Source organism: Denticeps clupeoides, chromosome 1 (assembly GCF_900700375.1).
Source record: "Denticeps clupeoides chromosome 1, fDenClu1.1, whole genome shotgun sequence".
Classification (NCBI taxonomy): Eukaryota; Metazoa; Chordata; class Actinopteri; order Clupeiformes; family Denticipitidae; genus Denticeps; species Denticeps clupeoides.
Window position 1 is genome coordinate 34,639,236 of NC_041707.1, and position 17,773 is coordinate 34,657,008.

Genomic DNA, 17,773 nt, shown 5'->3' on the forward strand with positions numbered 1-17,773 from the left:
TATGGTCTCCGAGCCGGACGCCTTCCTCGTGAAAAAGTCCCAGAAGTTGGTCGGCGGCCTGCTGTCCTCCGAGCCGGAGCTGGTGCTGCTGGAGGTGGACTGGATGGACTGGCGCACCCACACGCTGCTCTCCGGGGTGCTGGGGGAGCCGGGGCTGACGCAGTCCAGCGTGGGGGTGAAGTGGACGCTGTCCCGTGGGCTGGGCGGACCTCTCCTTCTCGGCTCTTGGGGCTCACGCTCGTCCCGCAGTGAGGTCTGGGCCAGGCTGAGCAGGTTGTGGTGTGAGTGGAACTGCCTTATCTGAGCGATGGACTTCACTTGGCCTTCAGGGGACCCTAGAGAACACACACACACACACACACACACACACACACAGAGCACAAACTCATGTCATTACTAGTCTCTCTAGCCCTAAGCTACTTGATCCTTGAGGTAACTCACTCTTCCTGTTGTTGTTCAGCCGGAGCATGTTAAGAAACACCTCGCTGCTCAGGGTGCTTTCTCCAACTGTGTCCTGGAAGAGGGGTGCAGGCAGCTCCAGAGGTGAAAGGTCACCACCGGAATGCCCAACCGAGTCCAGAGACACTTGGGTGTCACGTCGACTGCTGCTGCCATCAGTTTCCTCTGTCAGAGAACTGCCACTGAGATAAAAAAAAAAAAGAGGTCACATGCAGTGATGTTTGAGACGTGCGATTGGTTGGGACAGGGGGCTTAGGAGGACCTACCTGAGCTTCCTGCGCAACAGGTAGTCAATGATGTCAGGATCGGTCTGAATTAGACTCATAAGCACTTCCTGTTGGAGTTCTGTTGACACCTGCAACCAGAGAATCACCATGGTCACCATTACACACACCAATCTGCAGCGAAATTAAAGCCACCGGCAGGTGAGGGTCAGTGGCACCACGGTCCAGGGGTGAATAGTGAGCTGCCAGCTGTGTCCCAGTTTAATGGCCATTTAACTTCATAAAATAAGATGGTCTGGCCCACAGATAATTACAGTGTCTTCACATGTCGTAACAATGTCGTGGCATTACACAATAGGATAGGCTGGGATAGGCTGAACCACAAAAGATCTGTCTGATGCATTCGAAGGACGCTGTGAGCTGGTGCATTTAGTCCTCAAACACAGCCCCAGAAAAATGCAGGCCCCAGACAGAGACGCTAGAAGCAAGTAAAATCCAGAAATTCCAGACTGGGTCGTTTCGACCTAACGTTCGGCTCTAGTTCCTCCAGCAAGTTCTTGCTGTCCACATACTGTGAATAAACGCTTGTAGTTCTGGATGAGGTAGAGTGTGACGGAGATGATGGCAGCGCTATCCTCAATGCCCAGGCCCTGGAGGCTAAACTCTGACCCCCTCTCCCTCTGGAGCAGGTTTGGCCCGAAGATCACCGCCACATTCTGTGCCGTCATTTTATTGCCTGGTATCTGTCATTTCAGAGAGGGAGAGAGAAGAAGCATCTATTAATGGACATAGTGGGTGTAGTTCTATTCTGTAGTTCTGTAGGAGAAGAAACAGACCTCCTGCTGCTGGGGCCCGGCGGTGTCGTGGGAGTGCTCCTGCACGGTGTGCAGCAGGGTCAGCAGTCGCAGCAGGGTATCGCAGTTGCAGGGGGGCAAAAGGTAGAGCAGGTGCTGCAGGTAATTCAGCTGGTCTGCACCCCGCAGCCCTGCAGTAGGGAGGCACATTCACACACGCACAAACGTATTATTCGAAGAAAAATGTATAAATAGAGCCTGACGCCTTCTTTTTTCAAAGGAGAGACACAGCAGGAGCAGTGGGACCGACACCATGTTCACCACATTGTGATTTCATGTGCTGAATGTAATTTTTTGGCTTAATTTTTTGTTTTTTTTTGACAATAAGACCTATTAATTTAAGCCAGTTTAAAAATTCATCAGTAAGCACAATTTCACAGAGCCGAAGGAGCTCAAGTAACTATGTATACTGTCGCCTGTAAAGCTATTATTCACAACTGGATAAAACTAGAATGTTTCGATGAAGTTTTCTCATACTGCCTAACGAATATTTCCTAGTCTTAATAAAAGAAATACCGCAGCAATATAATAATAAAGCAACATTCCAATACATATTACATCAACAATATTTTGTACCTCATTTTACAGTACAGTGTATTCAGTGTAATCTAGGCATGTTGTGAGTGTTCTGTTCTGTGATTGGTCAGGCAGATTGGCAACTGTGATGAGGTGATTGGCGATTGGCCGTACGGTTGGCGTGCAGAAAGGCACAGTAGAGTTCCCGTGGTAAAAGCGGGTCGGGCATGTCCCTCAGGAACTCCTTCAGCAGAGCCGCAATGTCGTGCACACTGTGCTCATCGTCCAGCACCACGTCCAAACCGCTGTCAAAGTCGTCCCGCAGCTGATGTTCACACAGGCACACACACACACACACACACACACACATCAATGCTGAACATTCTGTGCACAAATGTACATTCTTAGAATTACCATAATGAACAAATCAACTAAAAAAACTGTAACAAAGTAAAAATGAATGCAACTGAGCAAGATACATGATAAAATATATGATATACTAATGAATTAGCAAATATATGACCAGTTCACAGCAAAATAACTAGGCATATGTATAAAAAAAAAAAAAAAAATCCAGCTTCTCACATACATAAGTCGTCAACATGAACAGGAAATGACACACATGCTAAGGTCAACATCTACATGTACACAGGAGACAAGATGTGTTTCCCTCCCTGACAAACACACACATGGTAAACACATCGAACTCTTAAATAAGAAGGAACCTACATCAGGGTTGGGGGGGGCAGGTTTCTAAGACATCCGAATAATTTCAGTCATAAACATGTCCAATTCCTGTTTGACCTTTGACCTGAACGATCTGGGTGGGTGCAGTTAAGAGGTCAGGAGCGAAGCTCACCTGCCGTACTCTCTTTTTGGAGCTCCCGACACGAAATATCCCCACTGTGTGCAGGCCTGGGGAGAAACAGACGGGTGTTGAGGTTTCAGAACGCCTGAGTTATGTTTGATAAAGAAGTATTTGTGACAGGATTGTCCCTGTAATGCCGTCACTCAAGTGACTTCATTCTAAAACATTATTGGATAAAATGGTTATTAATGCTTTAATTACAGCGTCAACATTAATGTTTTTCTGTCACTGTTGATATGCTATATTACTATATTATTTTCCTCAATTCTATATCATCCTTATTACCATAAAATACTATGTATTAAGAGCGGTAAGACAGCGTTATAGTGCTTTTTTTGTCATTTTTATCATGGTCTGACATGGTGAACGTATGCACTCTCCATCTAAATCATTACTGAACTACATACTTGGGACAGATGTTCACCGTTCCAGGGCAGGAATACTTGGAATGTAAATTGAGTATAAAATTGGAGTAAAGAAGGTGTTGGTGCATCTGAAAACGGACCATAGGTCTCTATGTGCCGACAGCAGCGCTCCACCACGCGGGGAACCTGTCTGTAGATGGGGTTCAGGCTGAGCTTGGGTGCGGCGGAGGCCTTCTTCATCTCCAGCTCATTGGGGTGGGAAAGCTGAAGTGCCTCCAGTAAACGGGACTGGCTCTCCACCAGGTCTGAGATGGAGTCCACCGACAAACCTCCCTGCAGAGGACAAAGACATAAAGAGGAGAAAAAGGAGGTGGAGAAGGAGAGAAGGTATTCACAACCTCTTATCTCCAGGCCTCACACGATGTCAAACACAGCAACTGCTGTGACCTTCCACACTTCGCTTACATTCCACACATGTCCCTTCAAACAAAAGAAACTCAGGAACACCAGCGCCCTGCATCTGCTCAGGAGGTTTCATGATGAATTGTGGAAGATCTACATGGCCAGAATACCTGAACAAAATCTTTATCTTGAAATTCTCCAAATAAGGTAATAATTCCTGGAGAACAAAAACTGGTGGACTCTCCAGGTTCTGGGTCGTAGGTTAATCAGCAATCTTTCCCCTTGTTTAAACCCATTCGCCTGTGAAACTATCATAAATTATATTGATTAAATCTCACTCATGTAGTTCTGATCCACTGAGACATGCATTCCACAAAGTTCTTTAAGTGGGTAGGACCTCCATGGGTGGTTTTTCCAGCACATTCTACAAGTTCTATGGAACTTGGTCCTACCTGGACAGTTCAGCACCTTGAACGAACGCCCTTCAAACATTTGCCAAAAACATCTTGTCATCATGATCCCATGATGTTATCTTGCATCCTCTTTGGGACATGTTCTGTATATGTATAGAATATGAGAATGATTATTATGATTATTATTATTATTATAGCGGCTGCCAAATCAGAGTATGCTGGAGTGCAACGAGCTGTTTGCTGAGCCGGCGTCACACGGTATATTTTTAAAAGCTCTTATCCTGACGGGAATAGATCTTTTCCAACTTGTGGCTACACTGCTATTTAAAGCGAAATGTAAAGTCACGCTGGAAGAATGTAAACACTGTTCCTTTGTCCCCCTTCCCATCAATCATCGCCGTACAGCCACGTTTTTTTTTTTTTCTGCCGTGAGTTACGGCTTGGGTGTGGAAGTGGGGTGATTTAACTACCTGCTGAAGACCAGAAACTGCTCCCGTTAAACGGAAGGGCTGGATTACACTATCACGGCACCATCTCCAGCAGCTGGGTTATCAACTCGATAACTCAACGATAAAACTGGTTCTTTTTTGAGGGGCTGAGGTGAGTTTATGTGGGTGGGTTTATGTTCCTTTCTAAAGAAAGACGCCTGGGAAGTATAGAGCTTGCTGAAAATGTCCGACTTTTCGCGTGGTGGGTGGCATTTGGCTTCATGTGCTGCTGATTCCGAGTGAGAGGCTCCTTACAATAAACATCTGTGTAACCCTGACCGGTGGCACGAATATGGATTCAATATTTCAGGAATCATTTTAATAACTCTGACAGGTGACTTCTCACATAAAATTTAATAATGGAATGTTGTTTTAAAAAGAATCAAATTGTGTCCCATAGTACTAGGACTTTTTTTTTTTTAGATAATATGTTGCAGATACGTATTGACAGCAAAGGCGGCAATAATCTCCTAGAGCCTTCAGGGTGGATTAGCTTCCCATTTCCAGAGAGAGAGAAAAAAAAATACAAAAAAATCATCATGGTCCTGTGATGTCCTGATGATGCTTTACTAAAAAAAGGTGCATTTTTAAAGAGTCTGTCTTGTGCTCGTTTAGACTTTTTCACAATTCAATTGCAGTTCAGTCACTTGATCTCCTTTCACACACACACTCACACACACTGTATTATTATATATTCTATTACACCCCCAAAATTCTGGGAGTTTTTCTTATACGAAATGACTTGTATGTACACAGAATCATGTTGTCTTTTAATCAAATACCATATCATCCCATTGTAGTATTTAATGCTCTCTACTGTGTATTGTATTGTACTGTGTTGCTTGAAGGAAAACCAACAGCTAGAAACAAATTGCTTGTGTGTGTTAGCATATTTGGTCCCAGTCATACACAAATATACAATAATAACAATGATGGCAAAAACGTGTCCTTCTGTCACTCATATTTTATTAATACAGGCTGAAACGTGCACACCCTGTCCCCCTATAACATCTTACTGGTTTCACTTTGTCTGTTATGCAATTTTTTAAATTGCACTTTAACTGAAGACCGAATTAATCTCTTACCCTCCGGTGTGCTCTAGACGTGTTGTCCAGGAAGGTTGGGGACAGGGGTTTGCTGTGGAGCTCCAGCACGGAGGACGAGGCGGCGCCAGGTATGGCACCAGAGCCGCCCAGCAGGCGGTTTCCACAGTGCGACCGTTTCTCAGCGCGGAAACGCATCACGCTGGCCTCCAGCTCCAGGCAGTCCCGCCGACTCTCCTTCAAGGCGTCCTGTCGCTGCTTGTGGGCGCGGTCATTGGCGATGACTTGCGAAAGGGTGATGCCAAATGCCTTTGGTGTTGTTTCTATGCAGTAAAACGGGGAAAAAAAGAAACTTTTCACACCCAGTATTGGACTTCAATTCCAAAAGGTTTTATTGGTCACTTTTTGTCAGTATGTGAATGAGAGAATCTGATCACTTAAACCACTTAAAAGTGAGTGAACGAGTCCGGTTCCGCCACAGTAACCTACTTCCAGTATGCAATACAAGATTAGTAACGGTGCTGAAACATTCTGAACAGTACATGCTTAATGGCCACCGAGCTACAGTATGACTGACGGACCTGATTGCCCGAGGACAGACCCCAGCCACGAAAGAGAGGTGTGGTGTCAGCAGACATTTGAAATTCCAGCCTACATTCAGCACATAAAACCATTTCACACATCTAAGGTTATTAGCCTAGATTAATGTAAAGGTTCCAGGCATGACCTGTGTAATAATTTATTTTTTGTACACCCAGAGCAGCAGATATGCCCTTCTGATAAGCCCATTTTGTCAGCGGGCACCTATGAGTTGGGTCCTGATCACTCATAGACGGTGCTCATTAGGCTCGGGTGTACAGGACCATTCATAAGTGCTGTGGCGGGACACCCTTGTTGTCCTGCATAAGAGGAATGATGTTTCAAGTGAGCAATGAGACTATATATTTTGTGGACTATGGTCTGTTTTGACCATCGCGCCTTGCCTGTTTTGCTTATTAAGCTCCTTCTCCTTCACCCCATGGCATGACCACCCATAGCAAGAGCTGTAGCTGTTATATCGTTTATTCTAATTCCTCCTCTGAGATAAAAGTAGGCTGGGCTTGTGCAACTCCCACATTGGGCCTGACATACAGTGGAATCACTGTTGCCAGATTGGATAAAATTAGGTGAAAAATCTCCCTCCAGTCCAAAAGGTGACATAGGACGTCAGGGTTTAGTAGAGGTGGAAGGAAGCCTGGGCTCCTTGATTCGTCCATATAAATGAGTGTAATCTGTGTTCATTATCATGTGTGCATTACGTCAGAGGTGATAAGCGACACAAAGCTGGGGTGAAATAAGGCTGGACAGGGAATCCTATTAGTCAGGCAAGACTCCCACATAGGACATTGTCTTTTTCTCGACAGGTATCTGACAACCCGGCCTGTGCATGGCACACTTGTGTGACAATGGTTTCCAGAATGAGTAACAACTGGTGCCACCACAACAGTCACTCCTTCCATCCTGATGATTCTTTAAATCCTTCCATTCCTCCTGGACACCCGTAGGCCTAATACATGGCAAAGCGCGGCATCAATACTTACTATTACAGCACATTTCCTTCATTCCCTTCAAATTGGTGAAAAATGATTCAGTAACTAAATACATTTCATTGTTTGGGATATTGTCCTGAAAAACTCCAGTTTGTCACCCCTCCCCCGCTCAGTCTTCCAAATGCTTAATCCGAGGTCAGAGGTCCAAGTGTAGGTCAGCTCTGTCTGGCACACTTGCCAGCTTGGCGCAAAGCTGGTTGGATACGGCAGATAGAACCGCCAGAAAGCACCCCGCCCACCTTTTCTTCTGAGGCTCAGATCACATGGCTGTCACAGATGCCACCCAAGAATAACTCTCCGGTGTGGTGGCTGGCTGATTCAGCTGATTCCTCACCTTAACAGTAAACACTGCGCAAATGATGGAACCTGACCCCGGGTCAGAGGTTTTAGAGCAGGCTGTCTACAGAAGACAGAATCCCCCATGTTACTTCAGATTTAAGTTTAAAATGTATACTTTCTCACTAGCTGAGAATCACAAATCAATAATCTGTTTCAGGCAAATCAGACCAATTTCCAGACCAATGCAAGGCACATCTAATGTGTACTTAATCTAACGGGGCAGTGGTGGCCTAGCGGTTAAGGAAGCGGCCCCGTAATCAGAAGGTTGCCGGTTCGAATCCCGATCCGCCAAGGTGCCACTGAGGTGCCACTGAGCAAAGCACCGTCCCCACACACTGCTCCCCGGGCGCCTGTCATGGCTGCCCACTGCTCACTCAGGGTGATGGGTTAAATGCAGAGGACAAATTTCACTGTGTGCACTGTGTGCTGTGCTGCTGTGTATCACATGTGACAATCACTTCACTTTATTATTATTATTATTTATTTAATGCAAAATTATTTACAGTGTACATCGAGTCCCTCTTAGCCATCGAGTGAACTATAGATCATTTGAAATTTTGTTCCTAGTCACATCATTCTCTCAATTGGTAAAAAAATACAAATTGATCGTAAACATTTGATAAACCAAATGTACCCTTTTGTCCAATTCGAAGAACAATCCAACAAAATATATTGTAAATAATCAACTATGAATAAGTCTTCAAATTACACACCAAAAACGTACTTAGTAGGTAGTTAGTTTCTCTTCAAGATACATAAGAGAAGCGGGTCTTTCTTTCTTTTATTTATTTCAGTAAATCCTGAGGACGATTGACCATTACACCAGGAAATAAACTATCACCCTTTAATTCTGCACGTAAATCCAGTGTCTTTAAGGGCTGCTGTGCAAGGACATGTAATACATACAATACTGTGCAGCATTATGTTGTGTTACTTTTTGTCTCTCTATTTAATAGTTATTGCTATTAATTATCTTAATTAATCAAGTTGTAATTTCAGTTCAGTGCATATCTGACACACACACATACACACACACACACACACACACACACACACACACACACACACACACACACACAGTGGGTTCCAAAAGTATTCGGCCCCCTTGAACTTTTCCACATTTTGTCATATTACAGTCACAAACATCAATCTATTTTATTGGAATTCCACGTGAAAGACCAATACAAAGTGGTGTACACTTGAGAAGTCCAACGAAAATCCAAACATTTTTTACAAATAAATTACTGAAAAATGGTGTGTGCATAATTATTCAGCCCCCTTTGGTCTGAGTGCAGTCAGTTGCCCATAGACATTGCCTGATGGGTGCTAATGACTAAATAGACTACACCTTTGTGTAATCTAATGTCAGTACAAATACAGCTGCTCTGTGACGGCCTCAGAGGTTGTTTAAGAGAATATTGGGAGCAACAACACCATGAAGTCCAAAGAACACACCAGACAGGTCAGGGATAAAGTTATTGAGAAATTTAAAGCAGGCTTAGGCTACAAAAAGATTTCCCAAGCCTTGAACATCCCACGCAGCATTGTTCAAGCGATCATTCAGAAATGGATGGAGTATGGCACAACTGTAAACCTACCAAGACAAGGACATCCACCTAAACTCACAGGCCGAACAAGGACAGCGCTTATCAGAAATGCAGCCAAGAGGCCCATGGTGACTCTGAACGAGCTGCAGAGATCTACAGCTCAGAGTGGGGGAATCTGTCCATAGGACAACTATTAGACGTGCACTGCAAAAAGTTGGCCTGTATGGAAGAGTGGCAAGAAGAAAGCCATTGTTAAAAGAAAACCATAAGAAGTCCCGTTTGCAGTTTGCCACAAGCCATGTGGGGGACACAGCAAACATGTGGAAGAAGGTGCTCTGTTCAGATGATACCAAAATGGAACTTTTTGGCCAAAATGCAAAACGCTATGTGTGGTGGAAAACTAACACCGCAAATCACTCTGAACACACCATCCCCACTGTCAAATATGGTGGTGGAAGCATCATGCACTGGGGGGCTTCTCTTCAGCAGGGACAGGGAAGCTGGTCAGATTTAATGGGAAGATGGATGGGGCGGAGCTTCACCTTCCAGCAGGGCAATGACCCTAAACATAAAAGCCAGGGCAACAATGGAATGGTTTAAAACAAAACATATCCATGTGTCAGAATGGCCCAGTCAAAGTCCAGATCTAAATCCAATCGAGAATCTGTTGCAGGATCTGAAAACTGCTGTTCACAAACGCGGTCCATCTAATCTGATTGAGCTGAAGCTGTTTTGCAAAGAAGAATGGGCAAGAAGTTCAGTCTCTAGATGTGCAAAGCTGGTAGAGACATACCATAAAAGACTGGCAGCTGTAATTGCAGCAAAAGGTGGTTCTACAATGTATTGACTCAGAGGGCTGAATAATTTCCACTTCTCAGGTGTACAGGTGTGTGTGTGTGTGTGTGTGTGTGTGTGTGTGAAAGGCTACAGCACAGCATGCATGGTTCTTTAAGCCTTTAAGCGGTACACGTTCTGCAATGTCTAAATGTTCTGGCTGACAATAAGGAAAGCTAAGTCTGTGCATCTTAAAGGCCTAGAGGAGATTTTCTCAGCCATGCAGCCATGAGCAGAATCAGGTTAAGAGGCAGCGGGTTAAAAGGAAGAGAACATCCCTTTACCTCTCACATCCCACCTGGCAATGGCAGAGACAGAGGGGTGCTGGAAACATGTCAAATGGGGAATTTCTGTATTCCCGCTCCACACGTTCAAGCAAAGCTGAGCAACAGCCCAACTTGTGGTTTGGGCCGCGGTTCAAGGGTTTGCACGAAAGCATGACTAACCCAAGGCGCTCTGTATCATAAAAAATAAACATCTCACTCATGGGTTCACCGTTTATAAAGATTTAAAGCGTCCAGAGGAGATGTGTGTTTGTGTCTCCATACCTCTTTCTTTCTTCTCTTTGGAAAACGAGTCCAATTTCCTCCTCAGTGATTTCCTCCTCTTGCGCGTCTCTGACAAAGAAAGATGCAAAGTGATGATGATGGGTAGCTTAATACCAGATGAAGGCACAAGTAGGATGGACTGATACTTTGATTGTGCTTGTTATGATCATGTTCATCACGCAACTCTCCGGCCCTCACACACACTCTATTGTCACAAATATACACAGAATGATTTCGCTAATATGTTCACTGCATGTCGCTTTGTGCAAAATGGATCAACCTTTTCAATTAAATCAAGTCTGACGCATGCACACTGTGAACAATGATGCCATATTATGCACTGTTACTGGTGGGTTTGTTGGTGTAGCTTGAAATCCCCATTCGCTGCTCTTAGCTCATGACAACCTCTTAAAAAGTGTGAAACAGACCAAAATTGCCCAGTGCAAACTCTCCATTAACAAAGATTGGGGACAGACTGGGAGAAAAACAGTGGCAGTCCAACACAATGACGCATTTTCCATTTTTTCCATTCAATCACAATTATCCAGAGCGACTTACAATCAGTAGTTACAGGGACAGTCCCCATCTGGAACAACTCAGGGTTAAGTGTCTTGCTCAGGGACACAATGGTAGTATGTGGGATTTGAACCTGGGTCTTCTGGTTCATAGGCGAGTGTGTTAACCACTAGGCTACTACCGCCCTTATCTACCGCTTCTTTCCTAATGCTCAAGGCCACCACACTGATAGCATATTGAGTCTCTTTGACAACATTTCTTCACCCACTTCAACTCTCCCAAAACCTTCCATTTATATTCCTGACCACACAGGTCCTGCAGAAACTCCTAAAAAGAATCCAGGTTGCATCAGGCAACCTGTGTGCCACCACGCAACTCTTTCTCACACAAGCCAATGGCACAAGGCTGCCAAAGCAAGCACTGTGGAGGCTTTAAGAAAAAGCATCTTCGGGGCAGTACAAATCTCCTGTGGCGTGGAGAGAGAGAAAAAAAAAAAAAAATGAGGCCAAAAAAAATGTTACGCTGGAGTACCTCTAGAGAACATTCGTTTTCGATCCTACTCATTTAAGCATGCTAAAAACATCGCCCTTGGAAAAACAAAGTCTGTTTGTTGCGCTGACCCCAGCTTTATCAGGGCACTGGAACTTTGGACGGACCCAGATGGCCATTTTACGAGACACCACTGCCGACAGATCCCATCTCTATGAAACAGGAGACAAGATGTCCCAAGTCACAAATGCTGGCCGATGTCTGCAGATGAACAGATTTTGTTCCCAGCAGCAGGCTTTTTGGCTGGACCTGGAGGTGCCAGAGACTCAGAGACAGTGGCACCCAGGACTCCTTGCAGAAGAGTTCAGGCGGAGTCGCGTTCCCATGACTGCAGGAAATGAGAAGTTTATTTCTCCTGCAGCGACCCGACCCCTCCCTGCACGATCAAGCATCAGGGGCTAATCTCCTGACGGCGCTCAGCGAAACCAGAGGAATGGAAGTTCAAGGCACGTCAAGAGACAAAAAAGAAGCAAAATTCTAAATTACATCTGCGACAATTTGTATAGTTGGGGAGATGGAGAAAGGAAAAGCTTCAAAAGCAAAACATATAAGGTCTACTAGCGGCCTGGAGCACAAAAAAAAGACAAAAATGATTCCATGAGGACTGCCAGAAGCCTAGAGAATGAGCCGAAAAAAACAACCCTGACAAATCTGTGAAAATGACTTAATGTCCGCGGGGAGCTGTTCGGTAAGGTCAGGCCAGGCGCTGAGCGGCCCAGAGCACGCAGTGCAGCTCCGAAAATAAAGCCCCGCTGACACGGCGACAATGGCGACGAGGACCAAGGCCACCAGGGCCGATGCGGAGCGTCCGACAAGCTCAGCCCCAGGGACGGGGTGGCTCTGTAAATATTCCCACACTGAGCTCTCAGCACTCAACTGGGACGAGCCGCTAAGTGATGGCTGCCCCGGAGACGCGGGACGTGGAGATGTGCGGAACGCAGCTTCCCACAGGCAGTGACGGTGATGCACACATGGAAGACTGCAAGAAATTCTCACGCATCCCTCCCGCCAGCACCATATTGGAAACATACGCATTCTAGATTTACAGAACTAGAAGGGACTGCTAGCACCCAGCCAGTGTCATTTTAATCATGTCATGTTCACTTTTGCAGAAAGAAGTGCATTTCATTATTTCTATTTTTAATACAATTATTAAAAATAATTGGATGTCATTATTTAACATGCACTGTGCACGATGTCTAATAAAGCCCCAGGAAAATATGGCCCATAGAGTGTGTTGAGAGAAGCTCCTTAAAAATGTTTCTCTATAGTATCAGTGTAAAAAAGACTAAATAACAGATATGCTCAGTATTTGACAGTAAAAGGCAGCCTGCTATGCAACCACCCTCGAGTGGCATCATGGGAGTTTCCAAACTGCTGTCTCCAGCAGATTTACTGTTCCCAAGAATCGTATGAATTGCGCAGCGTGCCTGTATCACCTGGATTTACAACTGGATTTGCACAGATTTACTGGCTACCCATGTCGCATGGAGGCCTTTTCCCACTTGGCAGCGGGTTTACTGGCATCTCGCTGATAAAGTGCTCAGCCGCGCGGCACAGGACACGCAATACTCCTTACTACAGCGTATCAGCGTTTCCTTTTCCTTAAAATTTGGGGATAAGTATGCAGCCCAATTATATATTTTCAGTCTTTATTTAAGCAATAAGTGTAATACAAATGGTATGGCGATATGAATGAATGAATGAAATCATGATATTCAATTGTGTTCATATTTACTATGTGCTCTATATACTACATAATATTATAAATTTAAACAGATTTACTAATTCAATACCTTTACAAATATATACTGAGGTAAATTCCATGAGCATGTGCCAAGATATTCTGTTAAGCACACAGATTTTTTTGTGTCTTTAACAGCAAATGACTAACAAAAAACAACTTACAGAATACATTAATGTGTTCAGGATATTTAAAATCTTGACGTATGGCTCTGCCAAACCAGCCCAGGTCCTCACCTCTGGGAATGCTGATCCTGAAGTCCAGGTTTCGTTCCTCCAGGTGGTAGAGGGCCACCTCCTGCAGGCGAGCGCGCTCCAACTCCGACAGGCTCTGGATGGGCACCGGCTGCAGCTTCACACTCTGGCCCAACATGGTGGCCCACGTGTGGTCACCCTATGACAGAGGAGAATAAGAGTGTCGGAGATGCCCAAGAGCGTCATTGCACATTTCGCAATTGATTCATTGTGACTCATTCTTAAGACCACGTGTCACATGGTACTTTGTGACAGCTGACCTCACACAGGAACAAAAAAGTGGAGCTCTGTTACCCACTTTCATCTTAGCGTTAAAAATATTTATACAATTCATTGCAGCGAATAACATTAATATAGTGTTGCAGTCAAGACAGAGACACTGCCGAGACTGGAAAGTGAAGGTGAAGTTACTGTCATTGTGAAACACTGCAGCACAGCACACGGTGACACAGCAAAATGTGTCCTCTGCATTTAACCCATCACCCTGGGTTAAATGGGCAGCCATGACAGGCTGCTTCGAAAAGGCAACCTTCTGATTATGGGGCCGCTTCCTTATCCGCTAGGCCACCACTGCCCCATTGAGGGTATCGAGACCAAGGCCGAGACCAAGACACACTAAGGCAAGGCCAAGACCAATGGAATAACACTGGTGTGTGTTGTGAGAGAAACTATATGTCGATCCACCTCTGTTAAAATCCTTCATTTCTCTCAGGCGCATTCATAACTCTTATGGGAGTTACAGCACGTCCAATGATCCATTAGTGGCTGTTATGATTGATTAAATAAGTTTTGTTACTGCATTATGTACTAAATGAATAGAGATTCATGTTTTATATTTCCTGAAGAAGGATCCAGACAAGTTGAAACACAAGTTCACGAGCAAAAATAAGGGGGGAAAAAAAACAGTTCTGCCTTAATGAGGGAATAATCCTGCCTGGGGCCGCTCATCCTCAGCAAAAGCCTTGGACTTGGTTCCAGTGTCCCGCTTCGGCCTTCATTTGCCCTGGTCTCCTCAGAAGACACAACATTCCAGCTGGATTAAGCGCGAGTCCGTGGCTTTGCGTGGGTCCGCGGTACGGGGCAGACCTCGGACGTGGTCGTTCAAAGCCGAATGGGCGAGAGGCTCGGATGGTGGCGATTTCATTCAGTCCTTCCGAAGATACTAACACTGGGACCTTCATCCATTTACATAAACAAACAGAAGCAGCACCGTACTCTAGACGGCTAAGTATGTGTGTGTGGGTGTGTGTGTGTGTGTGTGTGTGTGTGTACAGACGTCATGCTGGGCCAACGTGGTTCGAGAACGTATCTGAGGCAGCCAGTGGCATTAATAGAATTTTTTTTTTTATTTATAACAGTCTCCTTCTCTTCTGGATCCGGAAAACAACATCCATATTTCTTGAGAGGGCGGAGGCAGCTTAGGGCATTAAGACATTAGGAAGAAAATGAAAAGCGAGAGGGCGGGCTGGGACAGAGACCTGAAATAGACGCCCTGGTCCCTGTCTGGCCCTTTTCTTTCTCCAGAAAATGAACGATGGCGAGGGGACAAAGGGGGAAAGGGGCGGTGATGTCAGAATGACGATAACGCTGTCAAGGGCTGAAATGAGAGAATGTGACATGATCTTCATAGCGCAAAAGGGCAGCTCCTTATTCTTCTGGACCAAAGAAAAATACTTTGTGACACTTTTATGGCAACATAAGTATTAAATCTAAGCAATAATATGCCAGAGGGGTGTGCTATAGATCTCAGAAGATAAATATTTGCGCTCAGTGTGGCACTTTACCACGAGTGAGCTACCGAAATCAGTCCTTTAACCTCAGTCCTGTGATCACAGTTCTCCAGTATCAAGTGTTTCACTCCAGTGTACTTTTATAGCTACACACTGCATACATTTTATGGCTAAATTACATTACAGAAATAAAAAAAAAATTGAAAAAGCTCATTGCTGCTAAGTAACGTTCCTCATGCCGGGGCTGGTTATGTGATGTTGTGATCATAGACAAACGTAATACACTGGAATTATATATTAAGGGCTGTCATTGTGCCTCTCAGCCAATCAGAATGCTAGGCTGGAACCAACTGTACTTTCTCCTTCACCCTCTTCGTCCTGTTGTAATAACACGGACCTTCCGACTTCTGGCTGCACTTGGTTCCTTCGGCAGTAATGTTTTTAAAAGAGCCTGCCGTGGGCTGGTCACTTTCTGGCCCCGCGATTGTTACAGTGACCCGTGGCATTCCTCACGTTGTTCCTGTGGTTTCTGATTTCTAAGGGACAGAAACCAGTGGCTTTGCCATTGTTCTTGCATGTTTTGGGTGTTGTGCTTTTCTCATTTGTGCCAAAAAAACGTTCAAAGTTCAGGAAGTTCAGAAAATGGCTTTTTTTTCCCCACTGTCGGTTAATACTCAAATAATCTTGAGTAAGGACTTTCCTTTTTTTTGCTTGTTTGTAATAGTGCTCTACGTCTACTATTACTTATAACATTTTATTCAAATATACAAATATTTCTGTAGTTGCGTTTTGGAGTCCCTTTTAGTCAAAACTCAAGCTAGTGTTATCATTATTCATCTTGAAAAAGTGTTTTTCCGCAATTTTGTGAGGGCAAAGTGAGAGGGACTTGCTACCCTTATTCCATTACCTTTATTCCATTACTCTGTTAGTCATGTCTATTTTAAACGGGTCACACGTCCGTTTCCATGAGCAGCTTTCTGCCGGTGCAAAAACACGCAATCGGACTCTTCTTCGCTTTACTTCCCCTTCACGCCATGCCAGCGGCAAGTTCAAGTGGCGGTCGTCAGAATCCTCAAAGCGCGGTTAACAATGCATGGCGCTGTTAATTTGGAACGTGCAGGAATTACCAGGGTCTCATATCGCACTATGAATGGTACCTTAATGGGCAGCTCCGGCGTGGGAAACGACGTGTACCGTAAGCACGCCTCCAATGTTGGACAAACTAATAACAACATGCAAATTAAGTGTTAGCTGGCACAGCTTTTGTGGTAATTGCAACAAGCACCAATCTGCGAGGAACTACTGTGGTAAGGCCGCTCACGTGCATCTCTTCCAATGCAACGTCTCACTGACAGCAAAAAACACAATGTGAAAAATCCAAAACATATGCAAACAAAGGAAAGGTTTGTCGAGCGTAAATTACAAACCGACACCAAAACAGGGTTCAAAAGAACACAAAGAAAAATTGGTTGCGTGTGTGAGAGAGAGAGATCTGAAGGACTGAAATATTCTATGCACTACAGCGCATTTGCTTTGATATTTAATACCCATGGACTACAAATCCCGTAAGAGCAACTCTCAGATATCCAGAATCCACAAAAGAATACTTTACATTACGCTCAGCCTCTCAGAATGTGAAAACAACATCTTCTTTCACCTTCTGGGCTCCGTCTGCCCTGCAGTCCACAAATAAATGTTCGACTTTTATCCGACCCAAGCTTATTGCTTCAGGCGGTTCCGTGCATTTCTCTCATTCTGCTTGGTGGACTATCACTGTGGCTTTCAGAGGAGTCACATGGTGATGCCGCAATAAGCAACGAGAAGACCCATGCTGAAGCGTAGCTTTGAACTGCGAGGACATCAAATCTTCTCACACTTTATTGTACTTTCGATCTGCCCAGTCCTGAAAGACCCGCAGCTGTGTCCAGACCAGGACATGAAGACCAGGTAAAGAACCCTGCTTCTGGTAAGCACATGATATGCAGGTTGATAGGTACTGCCCAAAACGAAAATGCTCACATCCATTCACAGGCCTGTTCCAGGTTTGGTGCCTAATAACGTTCTGTTATGCAGTTCTGTACAGAGGCTTGAAATTTAAGCCCATACAGGTGTAGGATGGGAGATTCCAGCTCCATGACTTTTCATGTGTTAATAAAGACCCCCACTTTGTCTCCAAGCAGTGGTAACACCCCCAGCAAGACTTTCCCGTCATGGCACCTCAGGCCATTTGTGGAGGTCTTTATTAGACATGGAGGGCCAGGCGCTGCGTGTGTATGTACAACCATGTAAAAAAGTCCATTGTTACTGGCAACAAAATTTTGTCCGTGGCCACCATTGCAGAAAACCGGCACAGGTAACAATAAAAGGCGTACAGTGTGATGTCTGACCTTCCTTGTCCACACAAAAAAGGAGAAACTCCTGAAGGGCACTTTTCCATAAGAGCTGTTTTAGAGCCCTTTACGTGTAGACAACTGGCCAAAACGGAAGTGCA

The 17,773-nt window shown here is 44.8% G+C and overlaps 1 protein-coding gene across 2 annotated transcripts in view; it reads right to left on the reverse strand.

The window, feature by feature from the left end:
• arhgap36 (Rho GTPase activating protein 36) overlaps positions 1–17,773 on the reverse strand; it is a 32,422-nt gene that overhangs the window by 1,800 nt on the left and 12,849 nt on the right. For both annotated transcript variants that reach the window (XM_028962389.1, XM_028962476.1), the window contains exons 2-12: positions 13,535–13,691; positions 10,490–10,558; positions 5,675–5,955; positions 3,427–3,619; positions 2,913–2,968; positions 2,228–2,378; positions 1,520–1,668; positions 1,256–1,426; positions 726–814; positions 442–641; positions 1–335 (exon numbers count right to left, since the gene is read on the reverse strand). In XM_028962389.1, coding sequence (XP_028818222.1) covers positions 1–335; positions 442–641; positions 726–814; positions 1,256–1,426; positions 1,520–1,668; positions 2,228–2,378; positions 2,913–2,968; positions 3,427–3,619; positions 5,675–5,955; positions 10,490–10,558; positions 13,535–13,691 — 1,851 coding nt within the window. The remainder of the gene's footprint in view (positions 336–441; positions 642–725; positions 815–1,255; positions 1,427–1,519; positions 1,669–2,227; positions 2,379–2,912; positions 2,969–3,426; positions 3,620–5,674; positions 5,956–10,489; positions 10,559–13,534; positions 13,692–17,773) is intronic.